The following is a 23,971-nucleotide window of genomic DNA, read 5'->3' on the forward strand; positions in this document are numbered from 1 at the left end:
TAGATGTGGTTTACATATCAAACCTTCCTAGAAGTAACTCACAAACTTAGTTTTCAGAAGCATTATTCTTGGGGGTCGAGCTACTAGGACACATCCCTTTCTAGTTTTCTGAAATCAAACATTTCATCTACTTGCTCCGCCGTGGTGTCGACAAATTATTCTTTGTGTTGCGATCGATTAGTTGCTTGGAAATCACCCCAGCACTATAGTTTCACTATAAAATAATAAGAACTTGATTGATACTCTAATTTTTTATAACTTTTGTGGTATTTTATTATTAAGTATATTATAAAATAGGTGTTTTATTTTAGTTTACTATAAAGTTACAGTTATTAATGAATGCAGGTGCAGCATATTTCAAAAATAGGACATACGTTGGAAATACTTTATTATAAAGAGTTTAATATGGTATATATTTGAACAAAAAACTTTATATATATGTCTATATGGAAAACAAAGTTAGTTCTATATCACACACTTCAGAAACCCACAAAGATAACCAAAATGAGCATAGAGATGCAGAGCCACCAGGCGGAAGCCGGCCCCGCAGAAGAGCCGTTGTCCCAGTGGCTGATAAATATGCCGGAGCCACCAACTATGTGGCAAGAGCTTGTTGGGTATATAAGAACAAACGTGTTGTCCAAGAAGCAGAACAAAACGAAGAAGAAATCATCCAAGCCAGTTTACTCTTGTCTTAAATCGGTTTTCCCTATACTTATATGGGGAAGACAATACAAACTCAACATGTTTAAGAAAGATTTGATGGCTGGTCTTACTCTCGCTAGTCTTTGCATTCCTCAGGTAATTTAACTCACAAATTATAATCGATATATGTTAGTTAATATATACTCAATGATGATTTCTTAATTCCATACATTTTCCATTTATTTGCAGAGTATAGGATATGCTAATTTGGCTGGACTTGATCCAGAGTACGGTCTATGTAAGTCCAAACTCCCAACATAAACTTTGCATAGTTCCTTAGTTTTGCAGTTAATTTAATTAAATTCATTTTAAATATAATCAGATACAAGTGTGGTACCACCTCTAATATATTCCATGATGGGAAGTTCGAGAGAGTTAGCCATTGGTCCTGTGGCTGTAGTTTCGCTTCTGCTTTCTTCAATGGTTCGTGACCTTCAAGATCCTGTCACCGACCCAATTGCTTACCGGAAAATTGTCTTCACGGTCACGTTTTTCGCTGGCGCGTTTCAAGCCATCTTTGGACTCTTCAGGCAAGTATTATACAAAGATTCGTTAATAATTCATATACTTATATTGTGCTAAGTTAATATTATTATGATTGCATGTGAACCGACGACGACTTCAAAGTGTATTCATCTAAACAAAATAAATGTTATTATAAATGTATACCAGGTTAGGGTTTTTAGTGGATTTTCTGTCACATGCTGCCCTTGTTGGGTTCATGGCTGGTGCTGCCATTGTCATTGGTTTACAACAACTAAAAGGTTTATTTGGTTTGTCTCACTTCACCAACAAAACCGATGTGGTTTCGGTTTTATCTTCGGTTTTCCACTCACTTCATCATCCGGTACGTACCGGTTTACCTGGGCTAAATTTAAAGTCACGAATATAGAATGGGAAGAATCTATTTCAATTATTAATTACTTTTGCAGTGGCAACCTCTGAACTTTGTGATTGGTAGCTCATTCCTTATCTTCATCCTCCTAGCGAGATTAATCGTAAGTGAACAAAAAACAGATCTACATTAATATTCCATTCATATAAGTTAAGTTAATGTATCCACATGACAATAACTATAGTTAAATTAAATTTATTGATTTTATATATTAATTCAGGGGAAAAGAAACAAAAAATTGTTCTGGATTCCAGCGATGGCACCACTAATATCAGTGACATTAGCAACCCTAATTGTGTATTTAACCAATGCTGAAACACGAGGGGTTAAGATTGTTAAACACATTAAACCAGGGTTTAACCGACCCTCGGTTAACCAACTGCAATTTAGCAGTCCACATCTGGGCCAAGTTGCCAAAATTGGCATCATTTGTGCAATTATCGCTCTCACGGTCAGTACTCTCTCTCTCTCTCTCTCTCTCTCTCTCTCTCTCTCTCTCTCTCTCTCTCTCTCTCTCTCTCTCTCTCTCTCTCTCTCTCCAGGGGCGAAGCCAGTAAGGCGGTTGTGGGTGCACGTGCACCCCTGATTTTATAAATATTAATAAGTTTTGAATGTAAAAATAGTAAGTTTCAGCTAGCTAAAATGGTTAAAGGCTAAAAGTGCACCCCTAAACATCCAGGGTTTAGATACCAACTATGCTATATATTTTCTCCATTATGAATTATGCACCCAGTAATAATAACTCCTAGCTTCGCCTCTCTCTCTCTCTCTCTCTCTCTATATATATATATATATATATATAAAGTTCAAATTTTCAAACTAATAACCTGTTTAATCATGTTGTTACCAAAAAAACTTGCTTAATCTTGAAAACTAATTGATTAAATATAATATAATGATACAGGAAGCAATTGCAGTGGGGAGATCTTTTGCGACGATCAAAGGATATCGTCTAGATGGTAACAAAGAGATGACGGCAATGGGGCTTAGCAACATCGCTGGCTCTTTAACTTCTTGCTATGTCGCTACCGGTAAAATATTCTTATAATGTCATTAATCACGGTTTATTAATTAATGCACAAACCGGAATTAACCGTAATAAACTTAATAAGTGTAGAATCAAGAACTTTTAGCCCAAATTGAGCATATGGGTTCATAACTTTATTTTTCACTTCTGATGTGAAATTTCTAATAGGATCATTTTCAAGAACGGCTGTGAATTTTAGTGCTGGCTGCGAGACGGTGGTGTCAAACATTGTAATGGCAATAACAGTGATGGTTTCACTTGAAGTTTTAACAAGGTTTCTCTATTTTACACCCACCGCAATTCTGGCCTCCATCATTCTCTCGGCGCTTCCTGGCCTTATCGATATCTCTGGCGCTTTGCACATTTGGAAGCTTGATAAGCTTGATTTTCTCGTCCTCATAGCCGCCTTCTTTGGTGTCTTGTTTGCCTCCGTAGAGATCGGTCTTCTCCTCGCTGTGCGTCTTCTCCTTAACTACTATTGATTTTTACTTGAACTTTATATCCACTAAAATCTTATATGGTAAAATAATAATAAAAAAGAAATATCTTAAAAAGGTGCACAAAAAAAGAAAAGAAATATCTTAAAATATACCAAAACACCCTTTAAAAGTAACACATAACAAATTCTAAAATAGCATTTAACTAAAAATACTTTATATTTAAATTTAAATTTAATAACTAGAGTATATGGTCTACTATTTATAGAGTAAGGCAGGGATAAGAATTTAAAGTTTAAAGTTTAAGCTATTTAAACTACACGCATCTACAAACTAAAATGTTGTTATTATTCAGATTGATTGATTGTGGTCAAGTCAACTATTATAAGCTGATCATGTGAGTTTTTTTTTTTTGATCAATGCTGATCATGTGAGTTAAGCTATAGGACTAAACCCGTCAACATCTCATATAGTAATATATAAAACATATATAACCAATTAAATTGGCAAGAGACGAAGCCACTAGGCCGACAAAACAGCAATAATGTTATGAAACGTTGCGTTCAAGTGGTAATATTTAGTACATATGATTCCAAATTAAGTCAAGTTGTATATGAACAGGACAAAATACCTTTGACAATTGACATCAATTCTCATGATTGAGTCCTTTCAAAATCATCAATCTATTGTAAGGATAAGCATTTTTATGCATGCTTATGCCTAACCCTACACTTTTACTACTCCACTAAATCAGTTGTTCTTGTGGTCCAATTCTAATATATCTACTTGATCAGTACAAGCACAAGCTCTATATGTTTATTTTGATATATGTAGGTGGGGATATCTTTTATGAGAATAATTTTGAGTTCGATACGACCAACAGTCGAGGCTTTAGGCAGATTGTCAAAAACAGATATCTTCGGTGACATAAATCAGTACCCAATGGCTACTAAGACCCAAGGATTATTGACTCTTCGAATCAGCTCTCCGTTGCTATGCTTTGCAAATGCTAATTTTATTAGAGACCGGTTAATTTCTATTTCACTTATCAACTTCTTTTCTCATTTTTATTAAACTCTCATTTATTACTCTTTTGAAACCCTATAGTTTGATGATATATGTTTGTTTTCTTTTTTAACATACAGAATATTGAATTCAGTTCACAAAGTAGAAGAAGAGGAAGATGATGAACAAGAAGTTAAAAGGGCAAAAGTTCTTCAAGTAGTAATTCTCGACATGTCTTGTAAGTATCTACATTTCCATGATACCGATAACCAATACTAGAGATAATTTTTTATATTGTAGATTAGTGAAAATTAAATGTACTTAACAAAATATCCAATCTTCTGATTTATTTACATGTTTCTTAAAATAATTGGTGAAGGCGTGATGGGCATAGATACATCAGGAGTAGTCGCACTTGAAGAATTACATAAAGAGCTGGCTTCTAATGACACCCGGGTACATTTTGATAATTATCCATATAGAATTCATAGCATATATGCGCAAATGCTAGTTTTCACTATATATACGGGTCTTATTTGTATTTGTATTTATATATGTATATGTTTTTTGGGATGCAGTTAGTGATCTCTAGTCCGAGATGGAGGGTACTTCACAAACTGAAGCGAGCGAAACTGGAGGAGAAAGTGAAAAAAGAAAATATATTTATGACAGTAGGAGAAGCCGTAGATGTTTACGTAAGAGCAGGAACTACGTCGCACGATATGTGTTGATATATGGGCACAAATGTATTGATAAGATAACGTTTAAAGGTCATGGCCGTTGAATAAAAACCAAATTTTAGACCTTTGCATATAGATATATCGCCGAGCCTCCGTATGCACCTTTACGACGAGAAGCTTATAGTTGAATTTACTATTGTGTTTCTCTAATTATTGACAGAATAATGATATATTGTCCGAAAATGAATAATCTTCTTTGGTTTCAAAACCGGTTTACATGTTGTCATTTACTGGTACTCACATACGAATACCGTATACCCACGATTCACAAAAGGATAACGGGATTGGAGGATGATCACTTATCAGCAAGCCAACAATGTAGGAAACATAAGAGAATGGTTATACTGTATTTCGTGGTGAAGAAGCGATGACTAATTTTGTGCATGGTTTATTAATACATTTAAAAAAACGGAAAGAGTCAGGAAGAGACCGTAATCTCGTCTAGGTCTGAAACCAGCCGTTGCTAATACCTTATGACAAAAAACATCACTCCCATTGAAACTTGATTTAGGGTCACAATAGAACTAATTCATTGGACTAAACTAGTAACCAATGCACCTTTGGTTATTAATACATATTTCGATTTATACTTTTCGATGGTCAAATATAAAAGTGTTCTTAAATCGTTCAAAGAACAAAGCCCTTCAATATCTCCCATACATTTCTAAAAATACCTCTTTCTTATACCTAACCTCTCCTTGTTTCATGCTTCTCTCTTTTCTCTCGTCCATACATTTTCAATACATATAGGAGTTTTTGCTTCCATTGATCATATTTTCGCATTCTCACACACACATAAAAGAATCGTTTGAATTTTTGTTGCTGCGTTGATCGGATTAGAGAGACATGGGTCGGGTGAAACTAGAGATAAAGCGAATAGAGAACAACACGAATCGCCAAGTTACGTTCTCTAAACGACGAAATGGTTTGATAAAGAAAGCTTATGAATTGTCTATTCTTTGCGACATTGATATTGCTCTCCTCATGTTTTCTCCTTCTGATCGTCTTAGCCTCTTTTCCGGCAAAACAAGGTATTTGTGTAAATTTAGTTTGGTCACTTCTATCAACAAATATTATACGAGAACATTCATTTGATCGGTGTTATATTCGCTAAACGTTGGTTAGAGTTGAAGACGTTTTCACAAGATTTATCAATCTTCCTGACCAAGAACGAGAGAGGTAAGCTGATCAATTTTCTTTGACTGTTTCCTATATATTTTGGTCTGTTTAATTAGTGTCCTATTTAATTTTTTTGTTTATTATCTTTCCTTTGATTTTATTTCAGTGCTCTAACATTTACAGATCAGAGCCGACGCCCGTGCGTAGTAACTTACTCCTATTGTTCCTCGTATTCTTTTTCATTTAATAAAATGCTGATAATTATAATCTAAATGGAACTTTCATGTTTTCCTCGTTTTTATTTGCAGAGATTTCCAGAGCAAAGAGGTAACTGAACCAATCAAAATATGTGTGAAAAGTTTTAATTGAGAGAGTGAAGAATATATAGTTTCTTATGAGTTTAATTATTTCATTTTATAATTACGGAGCTGAAACTTAAAATGTATGTAGCTCCAGTCCAATGTAGGAAACTTTATTACTTTTATAATGAATGCAATGATATATTTTGCATTACTAATCTTATAAATATGTCATGTGGCAGTATCTACTGCGGACGTTGCAGCAACTCAAGACTGAGAATGACATTGCTCTTCAACTCACCAAGTATCAACTTCTTCCTCTTTTTTCTTTTGATATAATATAGTACATATTTTTTAATTTAATACGTTATTTTCCAAGAATTTGGAAGTTGATTTGTTTTTTTTTTCCTACTTTTTCCTATCGGATAATTTGAAAAGCCCATCAGCTATCAACTCTGACGTCCAGGTGATTCCTTTAATCTTTTCCTTGCGTAATGAAACTAAATTTACTATGTAATTTTCATTCAACTAACCATCGACGATTGATCAAAATTTTGTATTTTCCAATCCAATATTTTAAGGAGCTTGAGCAAGAAGTTTATAGACTACAACAACAACTGCATATGGCGGAGGAAGAACTAAGGTCCGTATTCTAACTTTTATAACTAAAGACAAAAGCTTGATAAGTGTATCTAAAAGTTATAGTGACGACTTGTGTTGCATGCAAATACATTAGGAAGTACGAACCAGATCCAACCAGGTTTACAACAATGGAAGAGTATGAAACCTGTGAGAAGCAGCTCATTGAGACATTAACACATGTGACTCAGCGACGGGTTAATAGCTTAAACTCCTCTTATTATTTCTCATAACGATGTACTCTACAACATTCAATCATTTCTCTGTTATGCAGGAACATATATTGAGTGACCAATTATCTTCATACGAAACATCAGCTATGCAACACCAAAACATGGGTGGACCTTTTGTTAATGACGTCGCTGGAGGCTGGCTGGCTGAAAATGGGCCTATTCAAACCCAATTGTTCGACGCGTCGACCAATTCAGCTATTTATGAAACGTTGTTGCAAGGAAGTAGCTCAAGCTCGAACCAAAACAACAACATGAGTGAATGTAACGTGACAAATCATAATGGTGACATGTTCCAAGAATGGGCCCAAGCTTATACTTCTACTACGGGACTCAATCCGTCGGCCTTGTTTCCCCCTATGCAGCATCAGGTTCTTAATGTTCCTTTTTTTTTTAAAAATGATTTTTTCTTCTTATTTTGACTCGAATCAAAATTATTGTATTTATCGTGAACAAATATACCAGCATGGAGTGGTGGATCCTAATATAAAGGAAAGTGAAATGCCGGTTATAACGAGGGAGGCACAAGCAGACCACGAAGTCTCCGACTATGATATCAGAATGCCGCAGCTCAGTAGCCAATAATCTCCAAGAGAATTCCAATATATTATTTACATTTCATACGTTTTTATTATTATATAATAAGATTATACTTTGCTTTGCCCAGGAGGCCAGGACTGAAAACTCGTTCTCTCTCATTTGTATATAACTATTTCATGAAATAACAGTTTAATCATTTGTTAATTGGGATATAACCTAGTGATATACTGTGCTGGTCTTGCTGGATGTACTGAGCGACTGAGCGTGCGAGACTCTATCCAGGCTAAAGAAAAAAACACTTGGAGCTTGTTAGTGGGATGGGGTCGGGTTCATTTTGGAAACAAATCCCATCATTATCTCCATATTTTTCTTTTCCTTGCATATATCTCTCACACTATAAGAAATTTTTTCACTTCCCTTTGGAAGATAAAGAAAAAATATATTTCACTTTAGGAATATTAATAAAATATGGTTAAGTCCACAAGTAGTTATTAATTTCTGTCTTATTGTACTCCTTATTTAAGTCTGCAAATGATAATTATACTTCCATTTTCACATATTTGTTTGGTCTATGAAACTATTATTCACTGGCATTACATGCTACGAATTGACCAAAATGATAGTGTTACGAGCCATATTCACCATAACAAAATTAATTTTAACGAATATTTACAAAAAAAATTATGTGGTATGTAGATATATAATAAGAATAACGAATAGCAAATAATAAAATATAAAATATGATGTAAATGAATATTTATTTATTTAGGGATTTAGTCAACATTTTTTGTTTATAGTTTTAAAATTATTTAGTCATGTCTGTTCAATTCTGAAACTAAATATATTAGTGGTATAATTGTAATACATTATATTTATAAATTATTTTATTTTCTATGAGATATATAAATATTTATTTAAATTGTATATGCCACATCAACACTATGACTTTAAACTTTTTCTACTTTAATTTAATATATAAAGGGAATCGCTCTCTTAATTAGGACAATTGTTAACCATGTCTTTTCGAGGCGATATAATCGATGATGAAACCTCGTTTTTATGGAGTCCGGAGTATATTTTTGAGTCACCGGAACTATGTCTTCCATTAAGGGTATACATCTTCTTTGCCTCTCATGGTTGGATTTCTTATATCATTCATTGTAATTTACGATAAATTTTTTGGATATAATCAAGTGAAGTATGTTGTATTGTATTAAACTGGATTGATCCATGTCTATGTATATAGATGAAACTAGCCCTTAGTGTTCTTTCAACAGTCAAATCTAGTCACAAATCTAAACACCACAAAATCCACTTGAATTGGTTATTACTTATATATTACTAAACTTTGACATAGACCAATATATCTAAACTGAAGTAGATAATGATAGTTAGCTAATTTCTTTTTGTTGGGGTATATTATGTTGGCAGCCACAAAGTCACCAGCACCAGACCCTTCATCGACAACAACAAGAACTAGACATTTCGCATGAGTCTTGGTTACGAGGAAATCTATTAAATGTTCGTTCAAGGGTACGACCATGTTTCTTCCGTCAACCCATACTAAGTTCTGTCCAAGATCCGACTATATTTTAAGTTCTTTTTGTGGGTTGAAAATGTTTCAGAGCCGAATAGGGATGGGTCAGCGAATCGGACAAGGAAATGGAATTGCACATCCAACTTTGTCTTATTCTCATGAGTTTCCAAATCATCTTCAAGAGTAAGTTCTTCAATTGATTATAGAACATTTTAATTTCTTATTATGTATTATAATAATTAAAATATTAATTTATGCAGGATACAACAAGCAAGTTCTGATGCATTTGGTTCACTGTTTCCTCAACACTTCCATCGTTTTTCAGATGATAACCTTCCAGTTATCACCACAAACATAACAGAAACTCCTCTAAACAGAGTAGGTCACATTAATTGTATTTTATTATATCTGTTACGAACAATTGTTTTAATTTAGCCATCACTAGACTTATAAATCGCTTAAAGTTAGTATTCTAATGAACTAAAGTCATTGGTTCATCTGCCGCAGCAACAACATTGTTTTTGTGCTCATACCCTTTCAACTAGGTACGTTATGAAATATAACTCCATGTTAATTTAAAATATAAATTTACTAATTGTCTTCCATCTGAATGGTTTAGAGAACCTCTGTTAAACAACCAATATCATAACTATTATGATTTGAATCAAATTGTGGCGGTGAATACTGAGCATTCAAGTCCCATAGGCCCGAGCAATTTCATTCCAAATGGGTACTAACACTCAAATGTAATATTTGGTATCTTTATTATATTGATTTACATACTCATAAAACACTGTTTTCATGGAATGTAGGTTGCATAATTATATGCCTTGTCAGACGTATGTCCCAATCACTTCGGCTTTTACCATAAATGGACAGCAACTGCCCCCATCAGTTTTAGCCATTCGGTGTAATGAACCTCCCAATCTAAGGGCGGTTAACAATTCAGCTAGGTAAGATCATTTCTCTTTGTCATATACTAATTAGTCGAGAACTATTATTTTTATGACACATGAGAATAATTAGTTTTCATATTCCTAACTTATGTGTTTCGAAACTCCAAAATTTTTTTGGACCTCATTTATATAGGCATCATGTCATTATGCAAAGAAGGGTGCATCAGTCTTCATCAAGTTTTCGGGTTACCAGCTTATACACTCAGCTGCGTAGACGTCCAACTCCAAGCGCAAACTTAAGCATACCTCCACAAGTACCATTTCTTTCATTGAATGAAGTAAAATATTAAATCTTCTAGGATGACAAAAAAAAAATCTTCTATAACTTTTTGCTTACGATGTTACTGAATGATAACTACACATTAATAACTAGTCCCAAAGAGATTTTAAGGCTAAATCAACTACACCATCATCAAATTATTTTTTCTGATAATTTGAATTTTACAGAATGAAGTTTTGGGATCTCGGCGAAGAACTTATGAAAGTCGGTTTCGATTTGGAGAACCATCATCTTCTACTCGACGCAGGGTACAAGTTCTTGACAAACTCATAATTTTTTTAAAGTATAGAAATTAATGAAAGAGAAAGATAACAATTTGGCTAAATAATGCAGACGACTATACCAGCAGATGAAAGTGTTGGTTCAACTGCAATCAATCCTACTGAAGAAAGGTTTCTTGCATTAACTATATACACCTTTTTCAATAAGTTTTTCACATATATAAATTTTCTTTTGTATAGACGTGTGAGTCTTTCATTCTGAAGTAATTAAGTAATTATATGTTTACCCAGAAAAGATATGGAAATATAACGAGTACATCTTATTTCAGGAGAGAATATGGACTGTACGATCCAGAATATGAAAGACAAGGTCTATGTATTGACCCTCACTTGAGAAATTTTCTCAATCAATAAATGGTAATTCTTTTTTTTCATCTTACTGGTTAGTTTATGAGACTTAGTTGTCTATTGATTAATTTATGAATTTTAGTTGATTTAGTATGCACATTCTTATGAATTTTGGAAATAATTACTACTTACATTTTATTGATTCATGCTTTATTCCTTTTAATGTACAGGTCGTTGGTCTATCCTCACACCTTCAACAAGTGAAAGGAATCTATAGGTCATTGATCTATCCTCAAAACTTTGAATAAGTGAAAGTTTCTTTCTAATGTTTAATGGTGTGTTGTCATGGCCTCCTTTTCGTTTTCTCTATGGTCTTTAGTTTTATCTTGTGTCAGCGTCAAGTGGACTTGTTTTAAAGGTTGATGTCAGTTTACATCATGGTATTGTACCCTCATCTTACAATCGTTAAACCTTGATTTGTTGTTATTCTTAAAGCTTCTTCCTCCATCGCTTTATGATCACATCTCTGAGCTAATGTTGTATGGTATCATAGACTCATAGGCCATAGCAGACCGTATTATTATTGTTTCATTTCACTCTGTGGTCACTTATTCATGGATCTAGAGCAAGGGTAAATTGAGCTTCATACTCTGTAGTTAATAATTGTAGTCACTAAATTAACATTCCTATTCTCATTATGGTTTAGTCTCTTAGTGTGTAATTTCTTTGTTGTGTTATTTACTAGTTGGAGAAGGAAAAAAACGTAGCGATTATGGTTTTAAGTTCTAACGAAAGACATTTTCAAAACTTTATTATACAATAGTTCAGAATCTGAAAGATAAAAACCATAGGAGTTTAGACACTGACATAGGAAATACGAACCGTTTTGTTTTTGTCAACAACATTGCATTTTTGCGATTCACCCAAACATCATTTTGGAGTTTGGGTTGGATTTGAATTACTTCCTTGCAACAGCAGATCATAACTGGGGACCAAAAAGAAATATATTCTAAATTATATATGTATACATAATTTAAGATAGTTGGGCTGAACTAGTAATACCTTAACTGATTTGATGCATAGGCTGAGTTCGCTATTATACGGGCTTGTTTGGACTCAGCCTCAGGCTCCCAGCCTTCAATATTTTCCATACTCTGTTGGGTACTTGGTGCTCCACAGGATCTGCTCAACAAATGTTCCTGCGATTATCAATTATACTTAAAATGATTATTATATTTTACCTCGTTCAGTGTAGTCAAATTAGCAGAGGTGTAGTACGTGTTACCCTTCTCTGAACCACACGAGTAAGAGTACTGAGTAGATGAGTTTCACATGCTTCCATTTCCTCCATTGATGTAAACCTCACTGGATCGGGTTCGAATTTCCTAGGCATCACCACATGAATCACAGTCTTTAAACAACATCAATAGTTTTATTTTGTGTGCATGTTTTATAAAACTAATAATCTTTTAATGTAATATATTAAAGGAAAATACCTCAGTTCTTCCGCAGAAATATGAAGCTGTTGTTTTAATCTACAAACCTCTTTCTCGAGTTCCTGTAATTTTTGCAAATAATATTATAGTGATTTATATGTTTTAGTAAACCGTGAAAATTGGGAAGTTAATAACCTCGACATCGGAGTGGATAGCTTCATGGCTTTTTACAGATTCATAAAATTAAAAGTCAGTGTGCAACATCACAATAGTATTGCTATATATAACACTATATGATATATAATAATAAGATGAAGAACTTTAGTATAAAGGACAAAGAGAAAGAAACCGAGGTTCGTTGATTTGGAAGGCCATGTCGTTCTCGGTTTTGATTTGTTCAAGAGTCCTTAACAAATACTGTCATTAATTAACATATACGAACTTGTCGTTAAAAAAATTAACATATACGAACATATGTAAATACTAAATAAGTATTGTGATCGAAATTTGATCGTTCTACTTAGAAAAATGACTCAATAAACTGATATTGTTTATTGATTAGTCTCACCTCTTTGTTTTTGATACCTCTGCAAAACAGAGAGGATAGTTAATTTACCACAAAAAAAAACAAAGAGGAAAGTTTCATTAGTAATAGATTTTATGTGAAGTTAAGTATACGTATATTATATTAACTTGAAAGTACGATATTGATGGAAAAAAAACTTGGAAGTATGATAGTACTCACTGGCGTTTGCTTTGATCAGGGAAAACTATAGCACTGAAAATGTATAAGTATACCTCGAAATTATTACATATATGAATATAAACCAAATAGATTAATACGAAGTATATATATGTGATATATGATACATACTTATCTCTTTCTTGATCAGGGAGATTGATGTACTTCTCAAGAACGTCTTCAATCCTGAAATTTAATTCAAAATCAAGATAATAGAGATACAACACCATGCATGGGTGTATCACGACTGTATTATTTTTGCATTATTTTTATAGATGCTTTTATAGATGCTTCGTATTAATTTTTGAACTTTTGAAGACAGAACCTGACTAATTTCAGGGTTAACGGTGGGACGCCTGTAGAACAGAGACACAGCACGGTAACATATATCACATAGGTTTTGTGCTTATCATAGACAGTTAATATAGTATTTATTTTTAAACTAAACGAATCTATCTTATTAAAACAGAAATGTTCTGTTGGACCTAACATTTATTTTGTAAGTTTTTAATTTAAATACACTTTTATACTTTATAGTTAAACATACATTAAATCACTAATGTTTCTTTCTTTATACTACTATCCATGTTTCCAAACAATATATTTATTTCTTTATACTACTATCAATGTTTCCAAACAATATATTTTTATACTACTATCAATGTTTCCAAACAATATAATAAGTAATCTTAGTTATTTTATATCTATCATTTTCTCTTTAAAATTTTATAGAAACGTCATAATTTCATAAATTGCCAAATAATGAACTTTAAAATTTGGATTATAAGATTACAAATTATGAAACTATTACAATTTAAATCCAATTAGATTACATATCGGTCATCCATCAGTTCAATCGGTTAGTCTCAGGTTTTAGTGATTTTTTAATATGAATATTTTAAAAACATAAATTAAATTGTCAGATCTCCGGATTAACCGGTATTGTCACAATCGGGTTGAATTTAAAAACACTGATATGAATGCAAAAATATTTTAAATACACACTCTTTAAAAATTACCAAAATATTTGTTAAGTTATTAGTGAAATTTTTTATCGTAAAATATTCCGCGCTTCAAAAGCGCGGATCAAAATCTAGTATACTGTTAAAAACGCTAATAGTTTGATTGGTAGGACCCTCCATGAGTCATTGCATGCATTATGTCCATGGATGTCAGGAAACATGATGTGTTTATTATCTAGAGTGTCACGCGTACCTCCTTCGTATCAGATAACGTCTTTACAAATATTTCACATGGAGTTATTCTGAATAAAAATCAAAATATTTTTTTTAATAAAAAAGATATTATCATATAGAATTTTACAAGAAATTCGTAGACACTTGTGTAATTTTATATTAAAATTAGATTTTAAATGTATAATTGATTTGTATTTAAATATTAATATTCTTTTTTGTTTGACAGTTCTTCTAAGTTTTTAAGCAATGAAAGTGCTCTTAATTATTGGTATTGATGTAATACTAGTCTACTAGAGAGAACACACAATATTGTGTGTGTGTTTGTGTTCATAAATAGTAGATATTTAAGTGTGGAGATATACTCTATGATAGCACTAAAAATATTTTTTTCCCATAAATATAGACTCAAGTGTGTGTGTTTGTGTTCATAAATAGTAGATATTTAAGTGTGGAGATATACTCTATGATAGCACAAAAATATTTTTTTTCATAAATATAGACTCAAAAGATTAAAATGACCAAAACTGTTCCATTAAAGAGGTAAATATACATTTGTATATCTTGTGTTAACTAATCTAAACCTAAAGTTAAGTGGTGAGGATTTGGAATTGAAGTTTAAAGTTTTATAAAATAAAAAATAATTATTAAAATTTTGAAATGAAAAATTTTAAAAGAGTTTCAAAATACATTCTCGAATTTCAAAGACAATTTGGAAAAAAAAATCAAAAAACAAAATTTCACAAAACAATTTTTTTTTTAAAACTCGAATTAAAAACATATAATCAGAAACTATAAAATTTTATTTATATATTTGTATTTATATATCTACAGTATAAAAATGTTTTAACTATAAAATGAAATAGTTTGGTCATTTTTTTGCTAAGTTTTTTTTTTTGTAACAAAAATTTGAAAATAGTCTAGGAGAATTGCCCAATCAACAAATATGAATTGACTTATAATCTATTTTCAACCGGATCATTCTTAGAAAAGGTGTTTACACATACACATGTGTATTCACGGAAGAGAAAAACTAAGTACGTAGTTGAAACTTTCATATAAGGGAAAATGAACAACGATAATATAGTTTACACAACCACATGTATGGTTAGAAGTAGAACTTTATATTTTTAACCAAAAAATCCCCATCTCATTAAATTATTTTCGTTTCAGAACTAATACTATTTCTATTCTTATACAAAAAAAAACAATAAACCTCTTCAAGCTTTATTTAGTATTTTGCAAGTTTGGTTGATTAATACATGCGCGGTAGACAAAGTATTATCTGTTACAAACCGAAAATATTTATACCTAACTGACAAAGCTCTTTGACAAAAATAACTGTTGGCCCAAGCTTAGTACCATGTAAAAACGTACGGCTTACCAAAAAACGTGTCAAGGTGCAGTTCACCTCCAACAGATTCGAAAATTACAACTAATCATCAACTAACTACATACGTAGTTACAGCTACTTCCAAGCTGAAAAACTGCTGCGAAAACATTCTTGAAAGGCATGGAATGTTCTAGAAGAAGAAATGAGAAGTATATACCTGGTCTGACTGGAAAAGAGACAAAGGCGATTAGATGGGGAGAACATGAGTAAGGCAAGATCAATATCACAAAGTGTTGACAACTCATAGGCCTTTTTTATTAAACCCTTTTTACGTTTCGAGTACGTAATTTGCCTGTTCGTACTGTTCTGTATAGCCTTTATCTCCAATTTGGCCCGACCCATATCCAATGATCACTGCAAATAATCAGAACTTGTAATAATTGGTACGAGCTAGAGACTGACTGAGATATGAGTAGAAAATAAAGGGTGTATAAAGTGTATATACAGATAATGAACCGACGAGAAGTAGAGTTTTATGTTTGTGTTTGTTGGGAGATATAGAAGGAGAGCTACTAATAGGTGAGAGGAGTGTTGTTAGCTCATAATTTGGACGAATCGGTGTAATATACTAGTATATGACTAGGGCCCTGTTCGTTTCGTGATCTGGACGCGGCATCCAGATGCAGACGCGGACCGATGTTCGTTTGATACGAAATAGGAGGTTAAGTTGGACGCAGCATCCAGATGTATATTCATAACTCATCCAGATTTTTCAGGATTTCTGGATGCAGTTTTCAAACGTTTCCAGAAACAGTAAACTCATCCAAAAGTGTTAAAAGTCAATAATACCCTTAATTTATCCTATGAATTATAAAGTTTTACCTGATTTCTAAACCTAATTTTTTTTCTCCCCGTCAAAGCAAATCTCTCTCTCTCTCTCAGATAACCAAATTTTCCCCCAAAACCGAAAAACCAAAAAAATCGAGTTTTCCCACCAAAACCGAAAACCGAGTTTTTCCACCAAAATTGGAAAACTGAATTTTTTGGCCAAAACCGGAAAACGAGTTTTCCCACCAAAATCGGAAAATCAAGTTTTTCGACCAAAACCGGAAAACCGAGTTTTTCGGCCAAAACCAGAAAATCGAGTTTTTCCGCCAAAATCAGAAAATCGATTTTTTCCACCAAAATCGGAAAATCGAGTTTTTTTCGTCAAAATCGGAAAATCGAGTTTTTCGGCCAAAACCCGAAAACCGAGTTTTCCCGCCAAAACCAAAAAATTGCATTTTCCCGCTAAAACAAAAAAAATTGAGTTTTCCCGCCAAAACCGGAAAATCGAGTTTTCCCGCCAAAACCGGGAAATCGAGTTTTCCCGCCAAAACCCGAAAAACGATTTTTCTCGCCATAACTAAAAAACTAAGTTTTCCCTCCAAAACCCGAAAACCGAATTTTCCCACCAAAATTAGAAAATCGAGTTTTTCGGCCAAAACCGGAAAATCTGAGTTTCTCGGCCAAAATCCGAAAATCGAGTTTTCGGCCAAAACTCGAAAACTGAGTTTTCAGCCAAAACCCGAAAACCGAGTTTCCCCACCAAAACCCAAAAACCGAGTTTTCCGGCCAAAACCCGAAAATCGAATTTTCCCACAAAAATCGGAAAACCAAGTTTTTCGGCCAAAACCGGAAAATCGAGTTCCCGGCCAAAATCCGAAAACCGAATTTTCCCGCCAAAACCCGAAAACTGAGTTTCTGGCCAAAACCCGAAAACCGAGTTTTCCCGCCAAAACCAAAAAATTAAGTTTTCCCGCCAAAACCAGAAAATCGAGTTTTCCCGCCAAAACCGAAAAATCCGGTTTTCCGGCCAAAACCCAAAAACCAAGTTTTTCGCCAAAACCCAAAAACCGAGTTTTCTGGCCAAAACCCGAAAATCGAGTTTTTCTTGCCAAAATCCGAGAATCAAATTTTCCGAGACTTAGTTAAATATTTTGTGTAAAAGTCATTTGAGTTTGATGTTATCATTGTTGTAAAACATGAAAATAGACTTTAGTGTTTATTATTGTTACTTTATAATGTTATAAATCATGAAAAATTGAATTTGATATTTATTTTTATTTATGTTTATTTTATTTGCAGTTAAACAAAACTTTTTACAGGTTAATATATGAAAATTTAGTTGTTTTTTATTTTTTTTTTAAATGAAAAATTGAATTTAATGTTCATTTTTATTTATCTCAATTTTATTTGTAGTTAAATATATTTTTTCTACAAGTTAGTTTCACTTTTAGATATAGTTATATATATGTTTAGACCAAAAGAAAAGATAAGGAGTTTTTGGTCATTTGACATAAAACTCATCTATATTCAAAAATATAGAATACAAAACGAACAAAACTGCATCTAAATACAGTTTCCAGACGCATGATCCAAAATTTACAGAATCGCGAACGAACGATATCTGATTGCTGCATCCAATTACTGCGTACAGATGCTGCGTCTGGAATTCTCATCCAGTTCACGAAACGAACAGGGCCTAGGTACATATCATTTACACTCGTTTTATATAATAGTCGTAAAAGTTAACTTGGTCTTACTATAAAAGCAAGTGTTAAAATTTTAACCAATACCAAGAAAATACTTTATTATACTTGTATTTTTAACATCGATGGGTCTTCATGGCATTTGCTCTCTTGCTCAAAAGCTCACTTACGTGGGTACGTGGGTGGGGATAAGTATTTGCATAGAGAAATAATAATAATAATACTAGGTACACCAAGGTATCTCTTTCATAGCCTGTCACATGTGGCATTGTATATGCGTTATAGACCATATTAGATAAAAGACCCAAGCCTGGTTATCGAAAAATAAATTAAAAAAACCACCCAAGTGTAGGTCATGAAGAAACAATATCAGCCGCGAAGAAACAATATAGCGATTAGCGAGTGAAACTAAAAGCTCATTACAAACCCGCCTGTGATGAAGGAGCTTCAAAGGAAAGGAAAGGCTACGTGTGTTTCAGTGGGACTACTATCCAATCTTGTTATGTTATTCTTTGGTTAATGAAATGATACTATGTTTTAGTCGTGCGCATCACGACCGCCTGGTCTCAGTTTAGGACACGTGCAGATTTTTTTTTTGGGAGTTTTCTCGGTTGTTGTTACTTGCCGACTGTGAAAGGGTAGAGAGAGATCCTCGAGACAAAGTTTGCTACACGATGTCAGAAACACGAGTAAGTATAGAGATTAGCAGTGCCGTCCCAAAGTTTAGAGTGGCCTAAAGCGCAATTAAATTACGAGGCCTTTTATATAGTACTAATGATAAATAGTAGTACTAATGATACAAAAATATAAAATCATTGAATATAGTTAGAATAGAAAATATTTTGGACAAAGGAGGGATCAAACAAGAGTGTATGTTAAATCAAAGTTTTTTCAAGAAAAATAATCTTAGGCTAACTAACTTGTTATGTTGTGGCCCTAAAATGTTCAATATCTTTTGTGGCTTAAAGCAAGTGTTTTACTTGCTTTATACCAGGGACGGATCTGGAGATTAGAGACTATGATCTTTGAGTGCATGACGTATATTATTAGTTTATAACCACATGAGCCACAGATAATGGAAAGTCCACAAATAAGGCTCTTGTATTCCACTTCTACAACTCCACTATTTTGTTTAATAGGGATATTGTTTAAGGTGAGTTTGGTCAACAAAAAGTAGAAGAACTCAAGAGTGGGATGAACAGAGACGTTTTATTAGAGTCGGAATAACGAGGGTACAAGAGTAAGAAAGCCGGCTAATCGATGCTCGGTGAGATCCTAGCCGGAAGTACAAGAGAGCGGCGAGATACAAAGAGAATAAAGGAAACCCTAATCTTGCCGCAAGTCTGTCTGTCTATGTGGTGATGCCCTTCTTTCCTGTCCTCAACTCCTTATATAGTCTCCTAGGTCGGTTGGCTTTGACCTAATCCGTCCCCTTCGTTATGGGCCTTTTGGCTTAAAGGCCCAGTCGAGAAGACTGCTCGGCCCGAGCCGCCTGATCGTTTCCATCGGCTTCTCGTCGTTCAGCTATAGAGGTCTCGAGCCGAGTCGCGGCTCGTCAGAAGCCGTCTCCGAGCCGGTCATCCTTTGAATGGTAGTAATGGGCCTCCTATTCGCTGGGCCTTGTGGATGGTGCCAATCCATCCCCAACAGTAAGTCCCCCCCTAGTTCGTTGTCGAGCAGCTGGTTGCAGCGAATTAGTGAGTTAGGGCTCGAAGAATAGGAGGTTTGATAGTCGGTTCCTTTGATTTAACCGAGGAACCGCCGGCGGAAAGAGTTCCGGATGTTCCCGAACGAACAACCGACCTATCGTACGCTCGATGCCTCAGATGAACTCCTCTAAACCGATGAATCGACTGTGCCGGTTTTTGATGTGACAGCGAACCATCACCGGTTTTCGATCGAGAAGCTGAAACGTCGCTAGGGTTTTTTGTCGGGAATCCGAAAGGTCGCGTCTGAGTGTGACGCGCGAGCCCGCCGACAGGCCCAATTAGGCCCGCTTAGGGCTAATGATGGCACCTCGTGGGAGGCGCCTTCACTCTCTCTATAAATAAGAGGTCTCTCTCGAGATCTCTCTCATTCTTCTCTCAGTTTATCAGGTACTTTCTCTCTCTACTCCTTATCTCTCTAGCTTTTGCTCTCTGTTTTAGTTCCTCTACTCGATATGTCGACGAGCAAACAACTTTCTCGAGAACAAAAGGGAAAGATGATTTCGAGCACCACTGGTCCCGATAGTGATCTGGAGAGGGTTCGCGGATCCGGCGATAGCGTAGAGGAGGCTCATCGCGAGGCGATGATGGATACCGAGAACATGACCCGAGAGCAGCGTATGCTCGTCTCGGTAGCGATGGTTCAATCTCGCGCAGACGATGACGGAGGCGATGGCTCTCCTGACGACGGGATGACTCCCTACTGCTTCTACCCGGGAAATATTTTCGAGGAGCAGCGCCGACTCGATCCGTCGCGAGCTCGTCCCCCTGTAGTTGAGGGGCAAGACTGGAGGAACGTTTTACCGACGCGATCCACATTCGAGTCGGTGACGAAGCTGCTGAAGAGAGGCAAGGCGACCGGGGTTACATTCATAATCCCGTCAAAGACCCAAAGGCCGTGGTCCCCCCCGAAGGGGTATCAGTGCGTATACGAGTCGTACTTCGAAAAGGACACGAAACTATGGTTTCCGATTCCTCGACTCGTCACCGCCTACACGATGCGCCGAGGAGTCGCTTTGAGCCAATTCTTGAATGGCGCTTGGCGTCTAGCAGTTGCGCTAATGGTGATTGGGGCGGAAGCTGGCGCTGCTCTCAGCGTCCGAGCATTTGAGGAGCTGGTCTCGGTGAAGATTAATCGAGGCCTGTTATCACTGAAGATACGCCCGAACTATAATGTGGTAACGGGCTATCCGACCAAGACGAACGACTGGCAGCGATCGTACTTCTATGTTAAGTCCGATCGCTCGGCTTTCGAGGAGCCGCTGAAGACCGGTTACCGTGTTCTTTGGAACAATGAATTTGGTATTGAATGTTCTTTAATCTTTTACTGTTTCAGACTCCTGACCATCTCTTTTTCTCTTGTTTTGACAGTTCCTCACTCGAATACCGCGGAGTACGAGGAAGATTTCTTGGAGAGTGCTCGGATTATCGCGTCCCAGAAACAGGATTTTTGGGAGAACTTCTCGTACAGGAGGATTCGTAGGTCGATTGATCGGATCAAGCGGCGTAAGTTTCTCTTTCTCTTCTTTTGCTCGGTTTCCTCAAGGATCCTAAGTCGCTTTCTTTTGTCTTTGCAGAGGTTTGGCGTTCGGACACCGTTCCTCTCATCACCAAAAAGTCGAAGAGAATCAACTTGTTCACCAAAGCCGAGCAGATTGAAATTAACCGAGCCAGAGCTATGAGGGAATTGCCGGATCTAAGTTTGGTGGTTGGGAAGCAACTCGGGTTCGTGGAACCGGACCAAAGCTCTAACGCAAACTCCTCTGATCCCGGGGAGCCGAGAGCGACTGAGTCGGACGGGGCTCAGCTCGTGAGAAAGTCGGGGAGCAAGAGGAAGGAGAGGGAAGGCGTTTCTTCCGAGGAGAAGCAAGCCGAGGAGACTTCCACCGGTGGGGGCGCCGGATCGGAGAAGAAGCGGGCGCGCAAGGATCCCGTTGAGGTTCGGCCTTCCTCTGTGGAGAGAGGTGAGCTCCAGGCCTTGGAGCCTAGCAACAATTCTCGAGATGACGTTCTCCCGGATCCGTCTCTCGATGGTGGTCTTCAGGGGACTTCTTCTAAGGTGAAGAAGAAGTCGAAAAAGAATAATAAGAAGAGTGCCGGCGAATCCTCGGGGCACGAGATAGCGCCCAATACGGAGAAGGAGACCGTGGAGGCTCCGACTACTGCCGTTTCCCTCCCCAAGGCGGCGGTTCGTGAAGATGCCCGGGGATCGAACAGGTCCTCTCCGAAGGCTCAGGAGGGTAAGGCTGTGCCGAAGAACCTGCAGGGGTTTTGCCCGGATAAAGTGGACTTCATTTTCAAGCGGGACACTCCTCTCGTTTGTAACGAGAGAGATTGCGCTCGTTTCGTCCGCCAAGTCCGGGGAAGTAGGGAGCATCTCCCACTCGTCAAGGACTTAGTTTTCCAAGACGAGTACACCGCTGCTGCCGGTTCCTCGGTTAAGGTAAGTATAGTTTCTGCATCGCATTCGTTTCTCGTCTTTCTTCTCATTTGGTCGTCCTATCCCAACTCTTTCTTTGATGTGTTGCAGAGCCAAGGTGACTGGAACGAGGTCGTCCGCATATACGACAAAGAGCTGAAGAGGACCTATGGTGTGATTGATAGGCAACGGCGCAACACCAAGGAGGCGACTGTCGCCTTAGAGGTCATGCTGAAGAAGAAGGACGAAGCGGTTATTGCAGAAGCGGCCATGAGGGATGAACTCTCCCAGAAAGAGGCGGCTATGAACAAGGAGCTGAAGCGAGCCCGGGAGTTGGTTAAAGCGCTCGAGAAAGAGAAAACCAAGCTGGCAAACGAGAAGAAGACCCTCGAGGAAGAGAAGGCGGCTGCTGCCTTAGAGCATTCCAAGGAGATGGATCGTCTCCGAGAGTCGCGCCGCTATGAGGTTACTCACGAACGGATCCGAGTAATGGCGGCGATGCATGGGAAAGCCGCCGCTCGCTTCCAGAGGATCCAGGATCGGGAGTCCCGTCGTGATAACTTTGAGGATGCGAGATGCATGCTCGGCCAGGCTCGGGGGATGAGACGTTGCCTTGAAGGGATGAAAGCGGCAGGTAAAAACATCTCTCAGGGAGATATTGATATCTACGCCGGGCAAGAGAGGCATTATGATGCGGAGGTGAAGCGTTTGATCGTAGATGATCTTCTCGAGAAGGACCTTTCTTTATCTCCTCTCGTGCTCGAGTCGAGGTTCGTTATCCAGGAGATGATGGATAAAATCGACAAATTTGGGTCGAACATGGACTTGCTCGACTCCGAGGCCGCCAAGACGCTTCGCACTCCCTCAGAGCACCAGGGGATCGATCCGAAGAGCCGTCGAAGAGCCTTCTCGACACCGTTCAGTCGCCAGCTCGCCCTGATGCTGTTCTCCCGGGTCAAGAAGTTGCCCTTAAGGACCCTTCCGTGGCTGAGGAGACGAACAAGTCAGCTCCCGACGAACCGATCTCCAACACGCCGGTCAATATCTCCGACTCGCCGTCATTCGAGGATGCGGATTCTGGCGCGAGTGAAGGACATCTCGAGGGGGCGGACTCTGGCGCGAGCGAAGAACATCCCGAGGAGGATCTTCCTGCCTTGGATTAGTATTTGATGTTTGTTGTATCTGACTTTTGGCGCTTGTGCCTTTAAAACTATTTCCTTTTCTCGGCTAAGGCCTTTTGTTGTATGAACTACTGCCTTGCTTTTTCTTCAGACCTTTTATGAATTTTTATTATATATTTCAGTAAGTCGTTTCCACTTAGAAATATGTAAATCGTTTTTGTTTTTAACCGAGAAAGGATTCATTCGAGCGGCTACTCGCGTTTGCCAGCGAGTTCCCAATTTTTCAGATAGAACAGGAAATTAGAGGCGGTTGCTCGTTCGAATCTTCTTTATTCAACTAAACTTTTACAAGTGGTTGATCAAGCGATTACAAAGAGAATCTCTAATCGTTCTATTGAATTACCGAGGAAAAGGTTCCGAGACGCATTGCAGTAACCGAGAGAACTGTTGGTCGGCCAAACCGTCGTTCTTCGGTTAGACTTGGTCTAGAATTTCCATCGGGTAGCCGGTCA

The 23,971-nt window shown here is 36.7% G+C and overlaps 5 protein-coding genes across 8 annotated transcripts; 4 read left to right on the forward strand and 1 right to left on the reverse strand.

Annotated features, from left to right (window-relative positions):
* Window positions 1–452: 452 nt before the first annotated feature.
* Window positions 453–4,874, forward strand: LOC108823444 (sulfate transporter 2.2). The gene is made up of 12 exons (XM_018596646.2): window positions 453–801; window positions 895–943; window positions 1,028–1,235; window positions 1,378–1,552; window positions 1,638–1,703; window positions 1,821–2,051; window positions 2,505–2,631; window positions 2,796–3,082; window positions 3,899–4,092; window positions 4,210–4,307; window positions 4,449–4,525; window positions 4,648–4,874. Exons 1-12 carry the CDS (start codon window positions 505–507, stop codon window positions 4,798–4,800), a joined length of 1,962 nt encoding a protein of 653 aa, XP_018452148.1. The 5' UTR covers window positions 453–504; the 3' UTR covers window positions 4,801–4,874.
* Window positions 4,875–5,597: 723 nt separating this feature from the next.
* LOC108826364 (agamous-like MADS-box protein AGL66) lies at window positions 5,598–7,840 on the forward strand. Its single transcript, XM_018599752.2, has 10 exons — window positions 5,598–5,840; window positions 5,935–5,988; window positions 6,095–6,127; window positions 6,237–6,255; window positions 6,470–6,531; window positions 6,666–6,693; window positions 6,809–6,870; window positions 6,964–7,063; window positions 7,141–7,467; window positions 7,562–7,840. Exons 1-10 carry the CDS (start codon window positions 5,656–5,658, stop codon window positions 7,679–7,681), a joined length of 990 nt encoding a protein of 329 aa, XP_018455254.1. The 5' UTR covers window positions 5,598–5,655; the 3' UTR covers window positions 7,682–7,840.
* An 811-nt stretch (window positions 7,841–8,651) lies between these two features.
* LOC108826751 (uncharacterized) lies at window positions 8,652–11,512 on the forward strand. The gene is made up of 12 exons (XM_018600114.2): window positions 8,652–8,747; window positions 9,068–9,169; window positions 9,262–9,356; window positions 9,434–9,551; window positions 9,681–9,718; window positions 9,793–9,903; window positions 9,986–10,126; window positions 10,263–10,383; window positions 10,577–10,657; window positions 10,743–10,801; window positions 10,960–11,047; window positions 11,209–11,512. Exons 1-11 carry the CDS (start codon window positions 8,652–8,654, stop codon window positions 11,042–11,044), a joined length of 1,047 nt encoding a protein of 348 aa, XP_018455616.2. The 3' UTR covers window positions 11,045–11,047; window positions 11,209–11,512.
* A 264-nt stretch (window positions 11,513–11,776) lies between these two features.
* On the reverse strand, window positions 11,777–16,269 carry LOC108826644 (agamous-like MADS-box protein AGL66). Of its 4 annotated transcripts, XM_018600027.2 has the most exons (11): window positions 16,188–16,269; window positions 15,900–16,096; window positions 13,289–13,342; window positions 13,160–13,192; window positions 12,983–13,001; window positions 12,764–12,831; window positions 12,610–12,637; window positions 12,475–12,536; window positions 12,264–12,363; window positions 12,041–12,177; window positions 11,777–11,963 (listed from the first exon to the last, which is right to left on the reverse strand). In XM_018600027.2, exons 2-11 carry the CDS (start codon window positions 16,082–16,084, stop codon window positions 11,909–11,911), a joined length of 741 nt encoding a protein of 246 aa, XP_018455529.1. In that variant the 5' UTR covers window positions 16,085–16,096; window positions 16,188–16,269; the 3' UTR covers window positions 11,777–11,908. The 4 variants fall into 4 exon arrangements, with proteins under 4 accessions (XP_018455529.1, XP_056850415.1, XP_056850414.1 ...); XM_056994435.1 differs by lacking the exon at window positions 13,160–13,192; XM_056994434.1 differs by lacking the exons at window positions 15,900–16,096; window positions 16,188–16,269 and adding an exon at window positions 13,482–13,842.
* Window positions 16,270–20,416: 4,147 nt separating this feature from the next.
* On the forward strand, window positions 20,417–23,508 carry LOC130500260 (meiosis-specific protein ASY2-like). The gene is made up of 3 exons (XM_056995037.1): window positions 20,417–21,221; window positions 21,291–21,425; window positions 21,497–23,508. Exons 1-3 carry the CDS (start codon window positions 20,417–20,419, stop codon window positions 23,506–23,508), a joined length of 2,952 nt encoding a protein of 983 aa, XP_056851017.1.
* The last annotated feature ends 463 nt before the right edge of the window (window positions 23,509–23,971 follow it).

The sequence above is a fragment of the Raphanus sativus genome, chromosome 9 (genome assembly GCF_000801105.2).
Source record: "Raphanus sativus cultivar WK10039 chromosome 9, ASM80110v3, whole genome shotgun sequence".
NCBI classification, from domain to species: Eukaryota; Viridiplantae; Streptophyta; class Magnoliopsida; order Brassicales; family Brassicaceae; genus Raphanus; species Raphanus sativus.

Bases quoted from the DNA above. Each gene is read 5' to 3' on its own strand.
- LOC108826644 (XM_018600027.2), bottom strand. From the start codon at position 16,084: ATGGGTCGGGCCAAATTGGAGATAAAGGCTATACAGAACAGTACGAAC. The intron at 13,343-15,899 runs GTATATACTTCT...ATTAAATTTCAG, and splicing joins CTCTTTTCCAGTCAGACCAG to GATTGAAGACGTTCTTGAGA. The intron at 12,364-12,474 runs GTATTTTCCTTT...GGTGATGCCTAG, and splicing joins ATTTCTGCGGAAGAACTGAG to GAAATTCGAACCCGATCCAG.
- LOC108826364 (XM_018599752.2), top strand. From the start codon at position 5,656: ATGGGTCGGGTGAAACTAGAGATAAAGCGAATAGAGAACAACACGAAT. The intron at 6,694-6,808 runs GTGATTCCTTTA...CAATATTTTAAG, and splicing joins CTATCAACTCTGACGTCCAG to GAGCTTGAGCAAGAAGTTTA. The intron at 7,468-7,561 runs GTTCTTAATGTT...CAAATATACCAG, and splicing joins TTCCCCCTATGCAGCATCAG to CATGGAGTGGTGGATCCTAA.
- LOC108826751 (XM_018600114.2), top strand. From the start codon at position 8,652: ATGTCTTTTCGAGGCGATATAATCGATGATGAAACCTCGTTTTTATGG. The intron at 9,552-9,680 runs GTAGGTCACATT...CATCTGCCGCAG, and splicing joins CAGAAACTCCTCTAAACAGA to CAACAACATTGTTTTTGTGC. The intron at 10,658-10,742 runs GTACAAGTTCTT...TAAATAATGCAG, and splicing joins CATCTTCTACTCGACGCAGG to ACGACTATACCAGCAGATGA.
- LOC130500260 (XM_056995037.1), top strand. From the start codon at position 20,417: ATGATTTCGAGCACCACTGGTCCCGATAGTGATCTGGAGAGGGTTCGC. The intron at 21,222-21,290 runs GTATTGAATGTT...TTGTTTTGACAG, and splicing joins TCTTTGGAACAATGAATTTG to TTCCTCACTCGAATACCGCG. The intron at 21,426-21,496 runs GTAAGTTTCTCT...TTGTCTTTGCAG, and splicing joins GATTGATCGGATCAAGCGGC to AGGTTTGGCGTTCGGACACC.
- LOC108823444 (XM_018596646.2), top strand. From the start codon at position 505: ATGAGCATAGAGATGCAGAGCCACCAGGCGGAAGCCGGCCCCGCAGAA. The intron at 802-894 runs GTAATTTAACTC...ATTTATTTGCAG, and splicing joins CTAGTCTTTGCATTCCTCAG to AGTATAGGATATGCTAATTT. The intron at 4,093-4,209 runs GTTAATTTCTAT...TTTAACATACAG, and splicing joins GCTAATTTTATTAGAGACCG to AATATTGAATTCAGTTCACA.